Consider the following 16,246-nt stretch of genomic DNA (forward strand, 5'->3'; position numbering starts at 1 on the left):
CACAGAACACTCATTTACCCAGGAAAGGAAACCCATCGCCCAACAAGTCTGGTGCAGAACATTCCGTGAAATTGTATGCTGTGGTGGATTCGTTTGTACATTTTGGTGCCAGCAGTACTGTGGCATTTGCGCCAATGCTGGATCTGAAGAACAAATTCAGCCAAGAGCTCCATGTGATAATGATATCAACTTACTCTTGCCCTTCGTCATCACCGCAAACCCACGTCTGGTTGACAGTGAGATGCCACGAATTCCAATCGAAACGTGCATTGGTTTTCAACACATGCTGGGCGCCATCTTCGTCGACGATGGTTCTCGAACCACACGAGTACCACCTCGTTCCGTTGTCGGACCACTGACCTCCATACTTTCCATTCGTAAAGCTGCAAGCCGTACTAATGTCGTTTGCATCATTCATGACACCAAACGCCAAGGTCATGGAGTCGAGACCCTCCTCAATGGTGCCAGGAAAGGGCGTATACTTTTGGTAGGCAATGTTGTTGACGGCAAATGTGCACGGCAGGCTCGTCGAGGCACAGACCGGAATGGTCGCCGGAGGCGTGGGCGCCGGGTCGGCCGGGGGGATCGGCGGCGTCTTACCCGCCGGGATGGCGAGCGCGGCGGAGACGCAGAGCCACAAGATTGGAAGCGACAACATCTTTAGTTTCGGCCAAGAGATCCCTTCTCGTCAAAAAGAATAACTTATGAGATGAACTACTGCTCCGGAGAAAAAAAAAGACAAAATTAGTTTCAGTTTTATTCTACCCCAGAAGTCCTTCTCCAGTATTATATCCCATCCCTAGTATGCCCCACGGTCCACCACACCCGTCTTGGTAACCAATTGCCTGATTGGGAAGTTGTGATGAGCTGCCCTTAACGGTTCTGGGGGTTCCCCCCTTCTGATTTAAATTGGCACGTGTGAACGCATTTCATCCTGTAGCCGCAATGGATCTGATTGGTGTCTCCTGATTTAAGATGCGACGCAACTACAATGAATCTGTTTATGGTAGGTGAATACGATTGGCCCAGAGCACGGTTATTGAACTTGCTTCTTGGGAAACAAATGTCATAAATATTAGGATCAATGGGTGGTCTATCAATCAAAAGATGTATATATATTCGAGTATTGGTGCTCGCCTTTTTCATTATAGCCGATGCATATTCATATGATGGTGCATCTGCTGCCCCTAAATGTGTGTCTACGTCACTTACTCCAATAGTTGATCACACTGCTGTCCACTGTTGCCCAAAGCAGCTCATTTCTGTCTCCTTGACCATGTTGCAATGTACGAATAGAGAAATCTATTTATATTTCGTGTACTATTTTGACTAAGAACAGCAATGCATTTTTGACAATTGCAACAATTGATCCAAGTGGTTTTCGACTGGCGCTCGTGCGATGGATCTTACCGAGAATATGAGAATCCCCACCATTGAATATAAAGCAAGATTAAGGATACACAAAGAACTGTGAAAAGGAGTACGTGTATGTGGTTGATGATACCACGGTGGATTCCACAGAAATTTGGAGGATCGCAAATCCCAGAATGACGGCCATGGCAACAGGAATGGTTAAACGGTATATCTTGCTGGCCAACATATGCGATCGATTGCACACATCTGTCGACTGCTTAGCCTGTATCTGAACAAAGATCTGATAGTTCACGAATTGGCGACATGAATGACACTGAATCTTAGCCCTTTGTGCATCTGCAGCAGCAATTCCATGGAAGCACTAAGAATTGTTAGCATTAATCTTTATCCATTGGACACACCAAAGTCTCACCTCCTGGCAGCACCAATGATTGTCGTCTCCGAGGTCTATAGGGTATCTCGTGTGCTGCAGGCAATTGCTACATCTGGTTTCCTCGCCGGTAATCTTTACCATGTCCTGAGAGGAACTTTGTAGCGCATCTCGTAACGCAACGTGTGTGCAGGTTGACATTTCGAATCTTTTTACGCGTTGTTTATTCCGTATTAGTGTCTTGATTCCTTTTTGTTTATTAGTTGACTTTGATGTGAATCTTGTCTGTAGCCGTGAGACAACATTTTGCGCCGCTTGCCCCGGGCTATTTAAATATCTTAATGCAGCAATTGTTCGTTTCAGCCTCAGGAACTGCTGAGTCTGCCCGGGTAATCTTCCATTGTGGTAACCTCATTTTAGAAGGCTGTAGATGCACTTGGAACACGACTGGCGACAAATTGAGAGTATACAATTCCGGAATCTCTTTATGCCACTATGGTTGATCAGGGCGTCAAAGCAGCCAATGAGAGGGCCACGGCATGTCCGACACAGACCAGTCGCAGAAAGCAAAACGAAACTACAAGAGGTGTGTTGGAGTGCTCGTGTGGTAGCCATCACTGTCACTGGTGGCGTGGACAATCAGTCCACCTACTGTTTTTGTTGCTCAAGCTGCCGCATGGCCGCCATCCATACCTACGACCTATGTATGCATGGAGATTTGACTGTTCCTGCGACATGGGGCAGTGGCCTTTGGCAGAGGGATTGTTTCCTCTCGACCCGAGGATCAGCGACCTAAAGGGGGATCCAAAAGGTCTTGGAACTCGGCAAGACTTGGCGACAATGAAGACGATGGAACAATGAAAATGAGCGAACCGTTGTTAATGGCATAGGTGGCTAGCAAGGAAAGGCACTCCCAGTGGCTACAGATAGCGGCGCAATCGATTTGTTACACCAAACAGTCAACAGGGCCAAGTCGGACGGATAGAGAAGAAGAAGAAGAAAAACCCAATAGCGACGATGTCCGCTGGCCTCGGGATACATTGCTATCACAGGGATGGGGCAAGAGCGTCCGTCTTGGCAGCGCGATGCCCAAGGTGGTTCGTTCGTTTGTTTGACCACACACCACCTGGAGTGAACCCCGGCAAATCTGTGAAGCTGGGGTTCTACTCCACCTTGAATAGTGAAATGAAGACGGAGAAAAGGCGGTGATGTGATCACAAGGCACGTTCACGCGGGAAACGTAGGGTGAGAAATCTCCATATCAGTCCTGATGGAGCACTAGAAGTCGAATCGCCATGTTAAAGTGCTGGAGATATCAATTTCAGGTAGAAAGAAAAAGAGAGACCAGAATCCAGATCAATAGCAGAGTGATTTATTAGTAAGGCGGGGAACGGAATACTCCTTCCTTTGCATCCTGTGGTGGGGGGATGTTAGCGCGTTGGCCCTTGGACCTTGGGTACCTAGTTCAACTTTTCCCAGGTGGGTCATTTCTGTCCAGACCGGGGACCTTTCAACTTCGAGTGGAAACACTTCCACTTTGATCTTCCACTACGAGATTGTTATTCTCACAGGTCAATACTATTCACATTTCAATCTTCATCACTACCAGACCTGGGAGGATGCATCATTTGCGTCAATTTCCAGTGTTGCCACCTTGACATCACACCCTCTTTTTCTTCTTCATAGCTGTGCGCGGCGCAATCCTTGTACAGTAGTACTCTGTAGCCTGCGAGCGTGGGGGAAATGTCTTGAACGATAGCACAACGACAACGGGAAGACCACACACGGGCCCTTCCCGGGTGTGGCGACCAGGAATGTCGCGCAGGGTTCGACTGCTAATTCGACAACGCTTGGCGCGCCATCCATCAAGCCGTGAAGCCAATACACTTGGCTCTGGTCTTGTCGCCGCGCTGAACCGAGAGATGTGCGTCGAGGATGCCGGCGTTGCCACAAGCTTATCACCCACCACTGCGCAGCTCTGTTTCGACACAGCATGATGGAGGGAAAGCGCCCAAGAAACCGTTTACTCGGCGAAAGATCTTGTGTCAAATCTTGTCAGGCACTCAAAAGCTTGGTCTCGGGCACTTGATGCTTGGCTCAACTTGGACCAGATGAGATGCTGCCGTTGACCATTGCTCTTGAATTAGCCTAATTGATTGTCGGTGGCCAAATGAATACCTTCAATTCTCCCCGACTACGCCCATGTCCCGCGTCTCTCAGCGGCTTGCTAGATTTGCGACACCTTCCCACCCCCATTGAGAACCAGTCCGCCTCTGCATATGCTGTAAAGAGGCATTTGGATCGCACATCATAAGGGAATCAAGCGACAATGAGCGCCACTTCGCAGCAATGTTACTCGAGGCCTGTTTGCGGCACTGCAAGCAATATTCTCCCAAGTTCAGCTTGCGACGTTGCACGACTAACCATATGTCTCCCCCGGGCTCCACATGCGGCGCACAGCGCCTAAGGGTAAGGGTATTCACTCGGCAATGGCACATTGATCCTTTATTGCGTGCGTAGCTCGTACTTGGTGTGATGGTCTGTCAAGGACATGATAGCTATTGGCGAGTGGGGTCTCGTCACGGTCGCGGCCATTCAAGTGTTCGGGGTCAATAAGCTCATGGGAGAGACTCCGGATTGATACCCTTGGGGTTTGGGCTATGGGCTCTGCATCCTGTTTGTGGACGGACGACATGGGTAGGCGTCCATCATGTTGCATAATTCTAGTCTTGCTTCTAGAAGCCATTGATGGTGGGTGGTTCAAGTCATCCTTTGCTGCTCATCCTTCCCTGGGCCCTCCACCATGTCGTTCTTGTTCTCTTGCGAGATAAAACAAAAAAAATTCTCGCGACCATGCCCGTTGGCGCCATGACCCAGCACAAGACGATTCTGGCCATCATTGGCAAATACATACGGAGTGCCCAGCCTTGTCCAGCAGCCTTGGCAAGCCTTCGTGGTGATCGAGCTACCTAAATAACATGGGATACCCAGCATACCTTATCTTACGCTAATGATGCCAAGAGCTTCCGTGGAGCTACCAAGAGAAAAACTGTGGAACTGGAATAGGACAGAACAGAAGATTCCAAGAAAGAGGAGGAGTGGGTGTATTGATGATAGGGAAAGAATATTTCCCTGTGGTGCTCTGAAAGCTCCAATTCGTACCCCTTGAGCTGCTAGAATCGCACCCGCTTCTGACACCAAGGTCTAGGCTAACGGTCGATACTACTCAATGCGGTATCCTTGCCTCTGGTGAGGGCCTATAAGCGAAACTCTGTATGGATGTCTTCCGTTCTTCCATGAAATGTCGGTCCGCCATTGGCTGCGAGTATTGATAGGTGTCTCGTGAGCTTGCGCACTCGAGGCTCGGCATCGCGCACTCCTTGCATGTCTCTCTCGACAGGATGGATCTTTCAATAGACAGAATATTACCATTTCATTAGGTTGCTTTGTGCATTCCGACGCCATGGCTATGGAACCTAGAAAGGCGGCTACCTCGTTTGGGAAGCTCGAAAGCTGTATTGCTAGGCCTAAGACTTGGGCACGCATGGGTAAGGAAGAGGCTGGCTCGTCCCATCAGTATAAGAACTATGTTGCCGCACCCTGACAACCGCGTAGCTTTGGGTTTCCCGCTCAGATCTGCACTGTTTTCCAAACTTGCGTCGATCTCGACTCCAACAGTCTGTCAAGGGTTTTCACAATGGGTAAGTCATAAAAGTTACTGATTCCATCTCCGTTTTCCTTTGAGGCGTCCTCCACGCCCAGGGATTAGATGTTCGCACTGATACTTGTGTTCTAGCTGACACTGGTACCGCCATCGCCACCGTGCCGGCATCTATCGGTGCCATTGGGGACACGAACCGGGCATCGTACGATGCTACTGCACAAGCCGCCATCGAAGCTGAGGTGCAGAATATCACCACTGTGGAGGACAAGACAGGACATGATACCTTCCATGGACTCGTCCTCCCCACCGAGGAGGAGAGGACTACTCTGCGACGCGTGGCCGGCAAGCTGCCCATAACGTGTTACTATCTATGCGCTGTCGAGTTCGCTGAGCGTGCTTCATACTATGGCTGCAACCAAGTCTACAAGAACTTCATCCGCGCTCCCCTCCCGCCGGGCAGTACGACTGGAGCCAGTGGTGCTGGGTCTCAATATACTGCCGGTGCTCTGGGCAAGGGTTCAGTCACTGCTTCCGCCATGACAGAGGCCTTCAAGTTCATGGCATACGCCCTACCGATATACTTTGGTTGGCTTGCCGATACCAAGTATGGTCGATTCAAGATGATCTGCTGGGGTGTTGCCATTTGTGGTGTTGCCCACATCATCATGATCATCTCGGCGCTCCCACCCGTACTGACCTCTGGACATGCTATTGGCCCCTTTGCTTTCTCCCTCTACCTGCTCGCTATTGGTGCTGCCCAGTTCAAGCCCAATATCTCTCCCACCATTATGGACCAGTCCCCCCATCGTGTTGCTCACGTGGTGACCGACAAGAATGGAGAAAAGGTTATTATTGATCCCGAGGAGTCCATCAACAGTGTCATGCTGTGGTTCTATCTGCTCATCAACATTGGTGCCTGCACTGGTATTGCTACAACTTACCTGGCCAAGCTCGTCGGCTACTGGGCTGCCTATCTGATTCCCACCATTCTATATCTCATGCTCCCTCCGCTACTGTGGTACCTGAACCCTCGTTTGATCAAGCAGCCCCCAGGTGGCTCTGATTTGGGTAATGTGTTCAAGGTTCTTGGAGATATTTTTGCACATGGTGGTATGAAGCGCATTGGTCGCTCCGGATTCTGGGACCTTGGCAAGCCCAGCGTCCGTCGCGCAGCTGGCTCCACTCACGACTACGCATACGATGATCAATTCGTTGATGACGTTCGCCGAACTTTCCAGGCCTGTGGAATCTTCATTTTCCAGCCCATCTTCCAGATCAACGATGGTGGTCTTGGTGCTGCTGCCAATGCCCTGACGGCCGGCATGGACACCAACGGTGTGCCCAATGATTTGTTGGACAACCTGAACTCCGTCAGTATCGTTCTTAGTAAGTTCATGTCCTCCACTCGTCCTGATTTGCAATTCGCTGACAGAAATCTCAGTGGTGCCGGTCATGAACCATATCATCTACCCGCTTCTACGCAAGCATGGAATCAAGTGGGGTGCCATCTCTCGTATGACTTTTGGATTCGCCGTCTGCACAATTGGATCCATTGGTTTCTCAGTTCTTCAGTACTACGTGTACCAGACCTCGCCCTGTGGCTGGAACGCTACTACGTGCGCTGAGATTGTCGCCGTTGGCGAGAACTCGCTGTCGACTGTGTCATACTCGCTTTACGCTATTCCCATCATTATCACGGCCATTTCCGAAATCTTCATCAACGTCACGGCTTATGGTATTGCCTACTCACGATCCCCAAAGAACATGAAGGGTCTTGTCGCTTCCATCAACCTGTTCATGGTTGGTATCTCTGCTGCCATTGGCCTGGCTACTGCTCCTGCGATCCAGGACCCTTACCTGATCTGGGCTTTCGCTGGTCCTACAATTTGCGGAGCGGTACTGACAGTCATCTTCTACTTTACATTCCATCACCTGGACAAGGAAGAGTTTGTCATCAACACCGACATCAATGACATGAAGCGTGACTCGGATGAAGACAGCGATCTGGAGCGTCGCACTGATGGTGTGATTTCTGACGAGAAGGCTGCTATCAAAGCATGAGCCTGCGTTTATAATGCATTCGGTTTATGGGTGCTGAAGCTTGTGTGTGACTTAGGGGTGAAGACAATCATAGTCTTTCTCCATTGACCTGAATTGAGGCATGGGAGATGGCTAGTTTAGTAATAAAACATGCATAACCACGTCATCAATAGCCTGAGAGGAGGCACGTGAGGCTGATGCTCTTAGCTTCATAACGTACCCCAATCTGACCGGGCTGTCTTACATGCTTCTCGCCATAAAGTGACTGCAGGATTTCAATGGACTCATTCACGCATCTACAGAGCTTCCACGCTAGTTCTACACTCCTACCCCCATCATTCACCATTTGAACTCATGATGGTGCTTCAGTTTTGATTCGAGATCAAAGGTCAATGCTCGCTCATTCTTCTCCTCGTGGCCCGACATCAAATCTCGTGAAACATGCGACGGACAAGATTTGTCACATTGAACAATTCCAATGCCCATAGTCACTAATGACTATGTTTACAGTTTGAGACACAGCTTTCAGATATTCAAGTCTAGTCACACGTTGCAGGCTCACCCGCATTTTCTTTTGGGAACCTCACAGACAGCGGGCGCACTTTTCCCTTCGCGGACACGAGGTTAAAAGAAGCTCAAAGTCTCAGCTCTCTTTCTGGCCCGATAATGGTGTGCGCGCCACCTTTTTTTCAAACAAAGCCAACGGTCACCAATTTGACAGCTCGTGGCGTCTTCAGCCCCTAATAAGCTTCTTTTCTTCGTTCCGCTGGGGTAGAGAAAGCTCAAAATCAAGCTAGTTCAAAACTCAGCTGAAAAGAGGCGTGGGAGAATACTAAAAACGGGTTCATGAAATAGCGTGCCAAGATTTCTGGTTTTCTCGTGTTCTGTCCACTTGGGCTTTTTTTTTTGGTTCGTCAAGTGTGTAGTATACCTGAGCAGCTCACACACACGGATCCGACGGCCTGTCGATCGTGAGATCATGAGGAAAGGGGAGGACCATGTGTGCCCGGTCAGCCGTGAGGATTGAGAGCTGGTGGTTCGCGCAACTCGTGAGTCGTTGCACCGGGCTATGGCGGTTTCTTCTGGGCAATCCGGTTAGTTCTAGCAAAGGAGGAATCGGACTATATAAAGTATGGTTGATCGTCATCGTTAGATAGTTGGATTATTCTTACAAGGACAACTCAAACTACCAGTTCTTTACAACTCCTCGAGATCAAATATCCATATATCAAGATGAAGTTCACTCTTTCTCTCCTCGGCCTCGGCCTCCTTGCCTGCGCCAGTGCCGATGTTCAGACGGTCCACCTCACATTCCATGGGGGACCGGCGCAGTATTCCTTGACCATTCCAGCTGATGGCCAAGTCTATCAGACCAGTAAGTTTTGACCGTGTTTGCTCTCTCTCTCTCTGCTCTCGGTGAACATTCATTACTAATGCCACTGCCACCTTTTACTCACAATAGACAATGACATTTCCGTGAGCATCATCGATGCCCCCGACTACAATGCCATTTCGCAGTGCACCTTTTACACGGTCGGCGACAAGACCTTGGTGGGCGGCATCACCTCGGAGGGCCTCCAGCAGGTCCTCGTCGGTCCACCGCAGCCCATTACCGGCGTCAGCTGCTATGGCTTTTGCGTGGGTATTTATGGGGACTGCTACGACATTAACGGCCAGTTTGTCGGGCCTTGCTGCAATGGGTACTGCGCTGCGGATAAATGTCGTCCTTGGGTCACACCATTCTAATAGTGAGGAGAGCTTGGTTTGGTGGCGGGGGTACAATGTGATAGTCTGTGGTCGAGTGTGACGAGGTATTCGGGTTATTTCTTCTTCCTTTTGAGTGTTCTGTAGGGTTTCATCAGATTGGGGAAATTGGAATGTATCCATTGTTGGTATTTCATGATATGTCGAAACTTTTTTTTTTTCGCACTCAGCGAGGCGACTTTGCCTCATTGGCCACTGGTACTCCTACTATAATAAATTCCTTTTGTATTACCGCATGAAAAAGGGACAAAGCGCACTTGAAGGAAAAAGGTGAAACAAAAGCCTTTTTTTTTGCCGTTTTTGCCTCGGCCGCACTCTCATCCGTTGGAGAGATCCTGAAACGCCATGACGCAGGGGGGAATCATCCGTATTTTCCTCACCACGCTCATCAGAAGAACACAAATCATAGTACATTATCTTTTATTGCCTGTCCCATTGACTCAGACTGGAGTCCAACCACTCCGCCTCGGACTCCGCTGGACAACTGCCGCCTCGTCAAACTCTTGGATGCGGGAGAGATGTCCCACCTTGAGCTTGTCGGAAAAGGACTTTTTTCTCGAAATAGGCCGCAGTTCAATATCCTCGATCCTGGGCGTGTTTGGGAGAGGTGGTGGACTATTTTGCGCCGTAGTGGTGGTCCCGTTGGTGGTGATTTGTTGCCGCGTCCAATGCTCCGTTTCCTAATAAGTCGATATGTGTTAGCTTCTTAGTCTTTTTGTTTTGAATCGTGCGGAAAGTTCTAGCAAGTGTTCGAGCTACAGGTAACGAAAATATTTCCCGAGCCAAAAAGACGCGACCGGGAAACAAATTTTTAGGAGCAGAATCATCAAGAGAAAATCACAAAAAGGAAAGACACCACCAGCGTTCACTACTTACATCAAGCGCCAAGAATGGACCGGCGCGTGGCACTTTGTCGCGGGCTAGCGCGCGCAGGATCGGGATCGAGGCTGCGATGATGGTTACGGCGATTTCTGCCGTAGCGAGGACTACGAGTTGCACGGTATCGGCTAGAAAATAGTCAGCAAAGTCCTTTTTTCTTCCTTCTGTTATGTTTTGGTTTTCGCATCTCTTGATGGGGTTGTCGTTCAGAGCTTACCAATATCTGCATTGCCACTATCTTGGATAGCGTAAATCTTGACGAATGAAGTAATGCCAGCACTGGAAAAGAGGTTAGTCCTGATGTTGCTACAGCTATGTTCAACTGTTTTCACGTACAAGATGCCCATACTCATTGCCCCAAGGGCGCTAAACTTTTCTTTCCGGTCTATGCTAAGACCCCAGAGAATGTGCCACGGGATTATAGCCAAGGTAATGTCCATGAGACCAGAGTATCCTATGTATGTGCATTAGCAGATGCTCCTTTCTAATGCAACGTAACAGGAGACCAAGACGTACCAGCAGTGAAAATGTTGTAGCGGACATTGAACTTGTAAGACCAGCATTCGCCAGCCACGCTCATCATCCACAGCTTTTCGACGGGCCAACACCGAGCCCACGTCATGACGGCGCTGGCCCCGAGCACGGCATTGACCGATACAATGATGAACCATATGAAGCTCTTTTGCCAGCCCGTGGAGATGCGCAAGAGGGTCACGGCAAAGGCCGTCTTGCTCCATGCGGCCCCAATGATCATAAAGGTGCCCGCAAACGCCGACACAAAGAGCATCGAAGGGTAGTTCTTGAAGGGTATGTCCCAAGAGTGTTTGCCGAAGCCGTCTTGGATGGCGAGGGTAATGGATATATTACCACCCAACAACATGAGCTAGTGACGAAGACATGTTAGCTAACTATGCTACTCGATGGACACTGCCGGGTGCTTTGATTACTTACCCATGATGCGACAAGAATATAGTCGTCCCACCATAATCTTCTGTGTCGAATAAATTTGCAGTATATTCGAAGCACTAGCCATGCACCAGCCATGCCGCTGAGGGCCCAAATGCAGGCATTAACCTGCGGTCCATAATCGTCGTGCGGTAGTGATGGATTAATCACTTGCACTGTCGAAGTACCAGACATGGCGAGGAGAGACAAGTTGGAAGAAAATGTGTTTTAAACGATAGGAAGATCAAATAGAGACAACACGCAGTGCTGCAATCTGGGCATCATCCACCTTGAAGTGGAAAAGAGCAGCGGCAGCAGACGAAGATCCGGGGGATGGTTGAACATTCGATAATCATCGTGTTCATGGAAAAGATCTTGAGCCTTAGCAGCAGGCTTTGAGGCCATTGATATATTCTGCTATAGACCCAGTCTGGCGTGATGTGACCGAGTGTCAGTGGTAGGGGTCCTATATCGCATGAACCGGGTGAAGCCCCCGTCTGGCATGAGGGAGGGGGGAAAGACAGCAACGTGCTCTTCGAGGGGAGTGCACAACGGTGGGTTTAGCTGTTGCCGATCCGGGCATCCAATTCATCACAATCACACAATTCCATTTCACAATTCAACGAGGCATTCTCACAGGTTGGGTAAATTTCTTTCTTCTTCTCGCCAGCATCCGAAGAATCGTTGCTGTGTGCATTGATGGGGCAACGCGCCGATCAGGCGAAAGAGGTTGCCTCTGCACCCTTCTTTCTGTCTCTCGGGAGGGCCAGGGTAGTGATCCGGTTCCCGAAATCCGGGGTGCAGGCAGGTTTGGCCGGTCAAGGGCAATGATCTCAATCATTCATGCCCCCTCAATGAGCGTTTATATTCCCCAAAGAGATGAATTTGCCGAGAAGACAAAGGTCGAGATAAGATCATCATTCGAGGTTGTGTGTTCTGACCCCCCCTGGTCTGGTTCAGCTGTCAGAATACAGCCGGAGTCCAGCGCATTGAAATCGGCACGGCGATCAACCACCATCAATTTGGCCCCGGGTTTCACATGGATCCAGACTATGGCACTTCGTATCCCCACATCATTGGTGCAAATAAATCCCTTTCCCCCTTCTTTACAAATGTGACATGTTCAAGGCAGAGAAATATGCTTATTTATCCACTGTTTCTTGCTTGCTGAGAAATCACGACTGCCCTGCTCGTTACACTGCAGTTCTGCCCCGATCGGTGTTCTTGTTCATAGCGGACGTTTTGTGTGTCTGCCCTTTCCCCGCAAATTCGGAGCGATCAATCAAGCTGTGAACCAGGAATTCGTCAAGTCCGTCACGGATGTTCGCTCGCGGTCACTCTCCGTCGCGGGAGGCGATCCTTTCTTTTCTTTTGCTCTTCTTTGTCCCATTTGATCGGATGCAGTTGGAGATCTAGACCTGCCCATGATTTTCTTTGTGGATTCTCACGAAAGGGCAGCTCTTGACATTATATGATAAGGTGCCAGAGCTGAACTGGTGAGTTGATATCATCTTAGCGGCTCATAGGTACATGATATCTCACAAATGGCATCTTTTATTACGTTTGGCACCTTTTAATTTGTATGGTTCTAGAATCAGTGATTGCTGCCATATATAAATCATCTTTCATGTTATGACAAGGTTGATGGTTCTAACTAGAGACCTGTCACACAAGATCTGGAACCTGGCATCAGGTTCGTGTCCTTGGAAAGGGTCTCCTCGTCACACACATACACTCACACACACACTCACAAAGACCCGCTACTGCGGAATGCACGACGAGTTATGCTCCTTTAATGGTGCATGGGTGCTCTTTCGCCTTGACGAAGATGACTTGTGACGACGGTTGCTCGGTTCATCCGATGTGTGATGACGGCTCGAACGCTCACGCTCTCGGGTGGAGCGTCTCGAGTCTCGCTCTCTTCGAGAACCACCTTCGCTCTCGTTTGCATAATGTCTACGACGTCGCTCGCGGGTAGAGCCGCTGCCTTTATCCTCGTCAACGACTATGGTGGTGGGTGTGCTGCTGCCGCCTGCTACTGTAGTAGTAGTGGTGGTCCCACGGGCTCGCGGTGGTGGTGATTGGTGGCTCTCTTGGTGGCCAGTATTGATGTAAATGCCCACCTTGGGATCTCGCGGCTGTCTCTCGGCATCAGCCACATTGGCAACATCTCTCAATCGTGTATTTGTTGATGTACGCTCCGGTGTCTCAATCTTGGGGCTCTGTAGTGCCTCTTCTTCTTCTTCGGACGAACAATACCATGTAGTCCTCGTTGGAGTTTGTCGTGCATCTCCGAGCCGATGGTCTGGAGTCTGAGAAGATCTGGCGGGGGCATCTCCGATTGGTCTGGAGAAATTTCTAGCGCCTGGATGAACTCGGACAGGTGAGACCGGGACATGTTCCTCAAAGGGGAGATCTTGACTTTCATGCCAGTCACGTGGTGGGTAGAAGCTGTCCCTGGTTGAGTGGCGTCGCGACGGCACCTCTCTTACGGCTGGTCGACGATAGACCCAAGGCTCGTCGATTGTCTGTCCCCGTGGCCGCATGTGGCGGCGCTCATGGTGGTGTCCCTCTGCATCGACGTCTTCTCGTGCAAGAGCTTCTCGCATCCCCGAATACTCCCCCACTGGTGGCGGCGCATACTGACTTCTCCTGGTCCCTGAACTGTAGACACGACTGGGTGTGGGACCAGCAACTGGCCGACCATATTCATCCTCGTAAGCCTGGCTGAATCGTCTTGTTTCTTGTGGGTATCTCTCATATGCTGGGGGCGGGCGAGAATGCCTGCGCCGCTCATCCCGCTCGTGAATTTCGCAACTATGCGCATCGTTGAGGCGCATATCCTCGAAGCTCTGATATAAATCATCGAGCTGCTCTCTCTCGACGGGCACATGTCGCTCGTAGTAGATGTTTGGACGCGGCTGGTAGCTGCCTCTGCTCTGACTTGAAGCGCGGGGTCCATACATTTTGGAGGAAAGCGAGGATGTTAGAGATATCGTGGAAGCTTAGACTTGTACTGAGAAACGTTTACCGATGCAGTTGGTGGCGGGTGAAGAAGAGAGAACTGGCTTGAGAATGTAGAATATCCGCCCATATATAGGCTTTCCATGATGTTCACGATACAAAGGTGAGTACAAAGCATTGCAGTTGTATACCCTGAGGCTCAGCGACCGAAAATAAAACAAAAACAAATAGAAAGTTCTAAGGCAGTCCCGATGCATGTCTGAGATCTTAGACCTACCCTGCAGACCTTGCCATTGTGCCTTTTGATCCGCTCGGAACTGCCAAGGCGGGTTGTCCAATAGCTTTATTGTTTTTCGAAGTTCTTTGTTGCACTTGTCTCGTCGAATTCCATTATCTTCGTCACGAGCCAGGGAAACAATAATGCACAACTCCAAAGTTGTCATAGGACAAAGCTCTGAAGACTTCCGTTGAGCTTCAAATCAAGGGGAAGATGTAGTCTTACGATCATATCAGAGATTTATCACCCTGATGCTGATTCAGGTAGCCTGAGGTATCACGTCAAATCGGCGAACCAATGGATCACAGGCACGAACAGGCGATTGTATGTTAAATGGTATTGTGTTTTGCACACCAAACTCGTTAAATCTGTTTTGTTTGCTTTTGGTATCACTGTAGAGAAGAAGCCGTCTAATCCATTTTCCTTTTTTTTACATCCTTGATCTCCCTTTGCAGATTTTACAGGGCGGTCCATCCCATCCACACCCATGGTTCAGGATCGTTGGTCCGGTAGCTGTGGAGGGTGAGGTTGTTTGTGTCGGCGTCGGCAAAGGTGGAAAAGCTAGACCAGGTGAAGGTCTCGCTATAAACTAGAATATCCCTATTGGTGTATGCGGCGAAAATCTAAAGACAAGTATCAGAGTGCTGTTTTGAGGTCATTTCCCAGATAGATCAGTGAACTTCTTACCCAAAAGTCGAGAGCGTCTTGATCTTCAGCACAGTTGAAGTATAGCACGCTATCATCATCCTCGGCTCTACCACAGGATCCTCTCTCCGAGGTGAGGTAGACACCAGTAGCACCGTTTCGTACGCCGGCAAAGACACCACAGTCGTCCTCGATGGTTGTCCATTGGCCTGCATCTGTAAGGCAGCCCATGTCGGTGCCATTCGTGGTACCATGGGCAAGTGCGCGGATCTGTCCCGTACCGTTGAAGGAACTGTCGAGAATGGCCGTGGCGACTCCGGCCAGGGCAGCAAAGACGATTCTGCGAAGCATGTTGAATAAGTATGAGAGGGCTACTCTAGGTAGATGGTAATAATCGGTGTTTTCAGTGTAGTTGAGTCTTGATCAAGGCAATTTGAATTGTATTGCTTTGAATAGTCAAGTGATCGGCGGCCAAGGCATGACTATATAATTTTTTACCCTTTTCGACCTCCACCTAGGTAACGGAAGTTGTCCACGGCCATTTACATCGGTGTGGGACTCTTACCGATCATATGTCATGCCCTTGATCAAAAAAAGTTCATCGAGGTCTCCACAAGCATACGGCATGGTTACAAGGTGACATGATGTAGGTAGGGTAGGTATCCATCTCCTTTCTTGGTGGCGGCGCCCAATCGACGCGTGGGTTTAAGGGTTCAACCTGAACCCTTGCTTGGCACCCGTCTGGCTGGAAACTGAAGGTCCACAAATCACCAAAGATCCAGCTTGATCATCCTAAGTCCCCGTTTACAACTTGCACACTAGAGACCTTTAGTCACCCGATCCAGCTCCGAGCAACGAGACAGCAACACGCCCAAGTCTGCACGCCACCCGAAGCGGACTGCCGACCGGCAGTTGTGGAATGTAGCGTGCCTCATCGTGCGCTATGGTGTGGCAGGACGGGACTTTACGGTTCATCTTTTTATTCGCTGGCCCCTTTTGCAACGAGGAATAAAATACGTTGTTCCAAGACATGTCAATATCAAGTTTAATAAGATGACACTCCTTCGAAGGGGGGGTAATCGGACAAGGTTGTCACCTGTCAGCTTTTGTCAAGCTTTCCTGGGCCAGACCTGTCAGGCCTAGGGAAATGCGGCATAGGCCGCGGCATCGCTGATTTGGTTGACGGGAACCCTTGGAACATGACCACATGCCGGAGCTTCTCAAGACGGTGTCGTTTGTCGTTCAGTCGCGCCCATTGGCTCTTGGACATGCACGACTAATTGAGTGTTCCGTCACATCGTGGGCAGCCCCGGAGGCGCCCATG

At 49.8% G+C, this 16,246-nt stretch overlaps 6 protein-coding genes across 6 annotated transcripts; 2 read left to right on the plus strand and 4 right to left on the minus strand.

Annotated features, from left to right (window-relative positions):
• Window positions 1-10: 10 nt before the first annotated feature.
• On the minus strand, window positions 11-658 carry PFICI_10637 (uncharacterized protein; the record flags this gene model as incomplete). The annotated part of the gene is made up of 2 exons (XM_007839218.1): window positions 11-143; window positions 195-658. The coding sequence occupies 2 exons, from the start codon at window positions 656-658 to the stop codon at window positions 11-13; spliced, it is 597 nt and encodes a 198-aa protein (XP_007837409.1).
• A 4,549-nt stretch (window positions 659-5,207) lies between these two features.
• On the plus strand, window positions 5,208-7,469 carry PFICI_10638 (uncharacterized protein; the record flags this gene model as incomplete). The annotated part of the gene is made up of 4 exons (XM_007839219.1): window positions 5,208-5,320; window positions 5,360-5,445; window positions 5,541-6,794; window positions 6,850-7,469. The coding sequence occupies 4 exons, from the start codon at window positions 5,208-5,210 to the stop codon at window positions 7,467-7,469; spliced, it is 2,073 nt and encodes a 690-aa protein (XP_007837410.1).
• Window positions 7,470-8,681: 1,212 nt separating this feature from the next.
• On the plus strand, window positions 8,682-9,194 carry PFICI_10639 (uncharacterized protein; the record flags this gene model as incomplete). The annotated part of the gene is made up of 2 exons (XM_007839220.1): window positions 8,682-8,823; window positions 8,911-9,194. The coding sequence occupies 2 exons, from the start codon at window positions 8,682-8,684 to the stop codon at window positions 9,192-9,194; spliced, it is 426 nt and encodes a 141-aa protein (XP_007837411.1).
• A 458-nt stretch (window positions 9,195-9,652) lies between these two features.
• On the minus strand, window positions 9,653-11,231 carry PFICI_10640 (uncharacterized protein; the record flags this gene model as incomplete). The annotated part of the gene is made up of 6 exons (XM_007839221.1): window positions 9,653-9,892; window positions 10,089-10,219; window positions 10,309-10,370; window positions 10,428-10,545; window positions 10,608-10,974; window positions 11,043-11,231. 6 exons carry the CDS (start codon window positions 11,229-11,231, stop codon window positions 9,653-9,655), a joined length of 1,107 nt encoding a protein of 368 aa, XP_007837412.1.
• Window positions 11,232-12,796: 1,565 nt separating this feature from the next.
• On the minus strand, window positions 12,797-14,002 carry PFICI_10641 (uncharacterized protein; the record flags this gene model as incomplete). Its single annotated transcript, XM_007839222.1, has 1 exon — window positions 12,797-14,002. One exon carries the CDS (start codon window positions 14,000-14,002, stop codon window positions 12,797-12,799), a length of 1,206 nt encoding a protein of 401 aa, XP_007837413.1.
• A 733-nt stretch (window positions 14,003-14,735) lies between these two features.
• On the minus strand, window positions 14,736-15,273 carry PFICI_10642 (uncharacterized protein; the record flags this gene model as incomplete). Its single annotated transcript, XM_007839223.1, has 2 exons — window positions 14,736-14,900; window positions 14,965-15,273. 2 exons carry the CDS (start codon window positions 15,271-15,273, stop codon window positions 14,736-14,738), a joined length of 474 nt encoding a protein of 157 aa, XP_007837414.1.
• Window positions 15,274-16,246: the final 973 nt, after the last annotated feature.

This window comes from Pestalotiopsis fici (assembly GCF_000516985.1).
Source record: "Pestalotiopsis fici W106-1 unplaced genomic scaffold PFICI_Scf_7, whole genome shotgun sequence".
Classification (NCBI taxonomy): Eukaryota; Fungi; Ascomycota; class Sordariomycetes; order Amphisphaeriales; family Sporocadaceae; genus Pestalotiopsis; species Pestalotiopsis fici.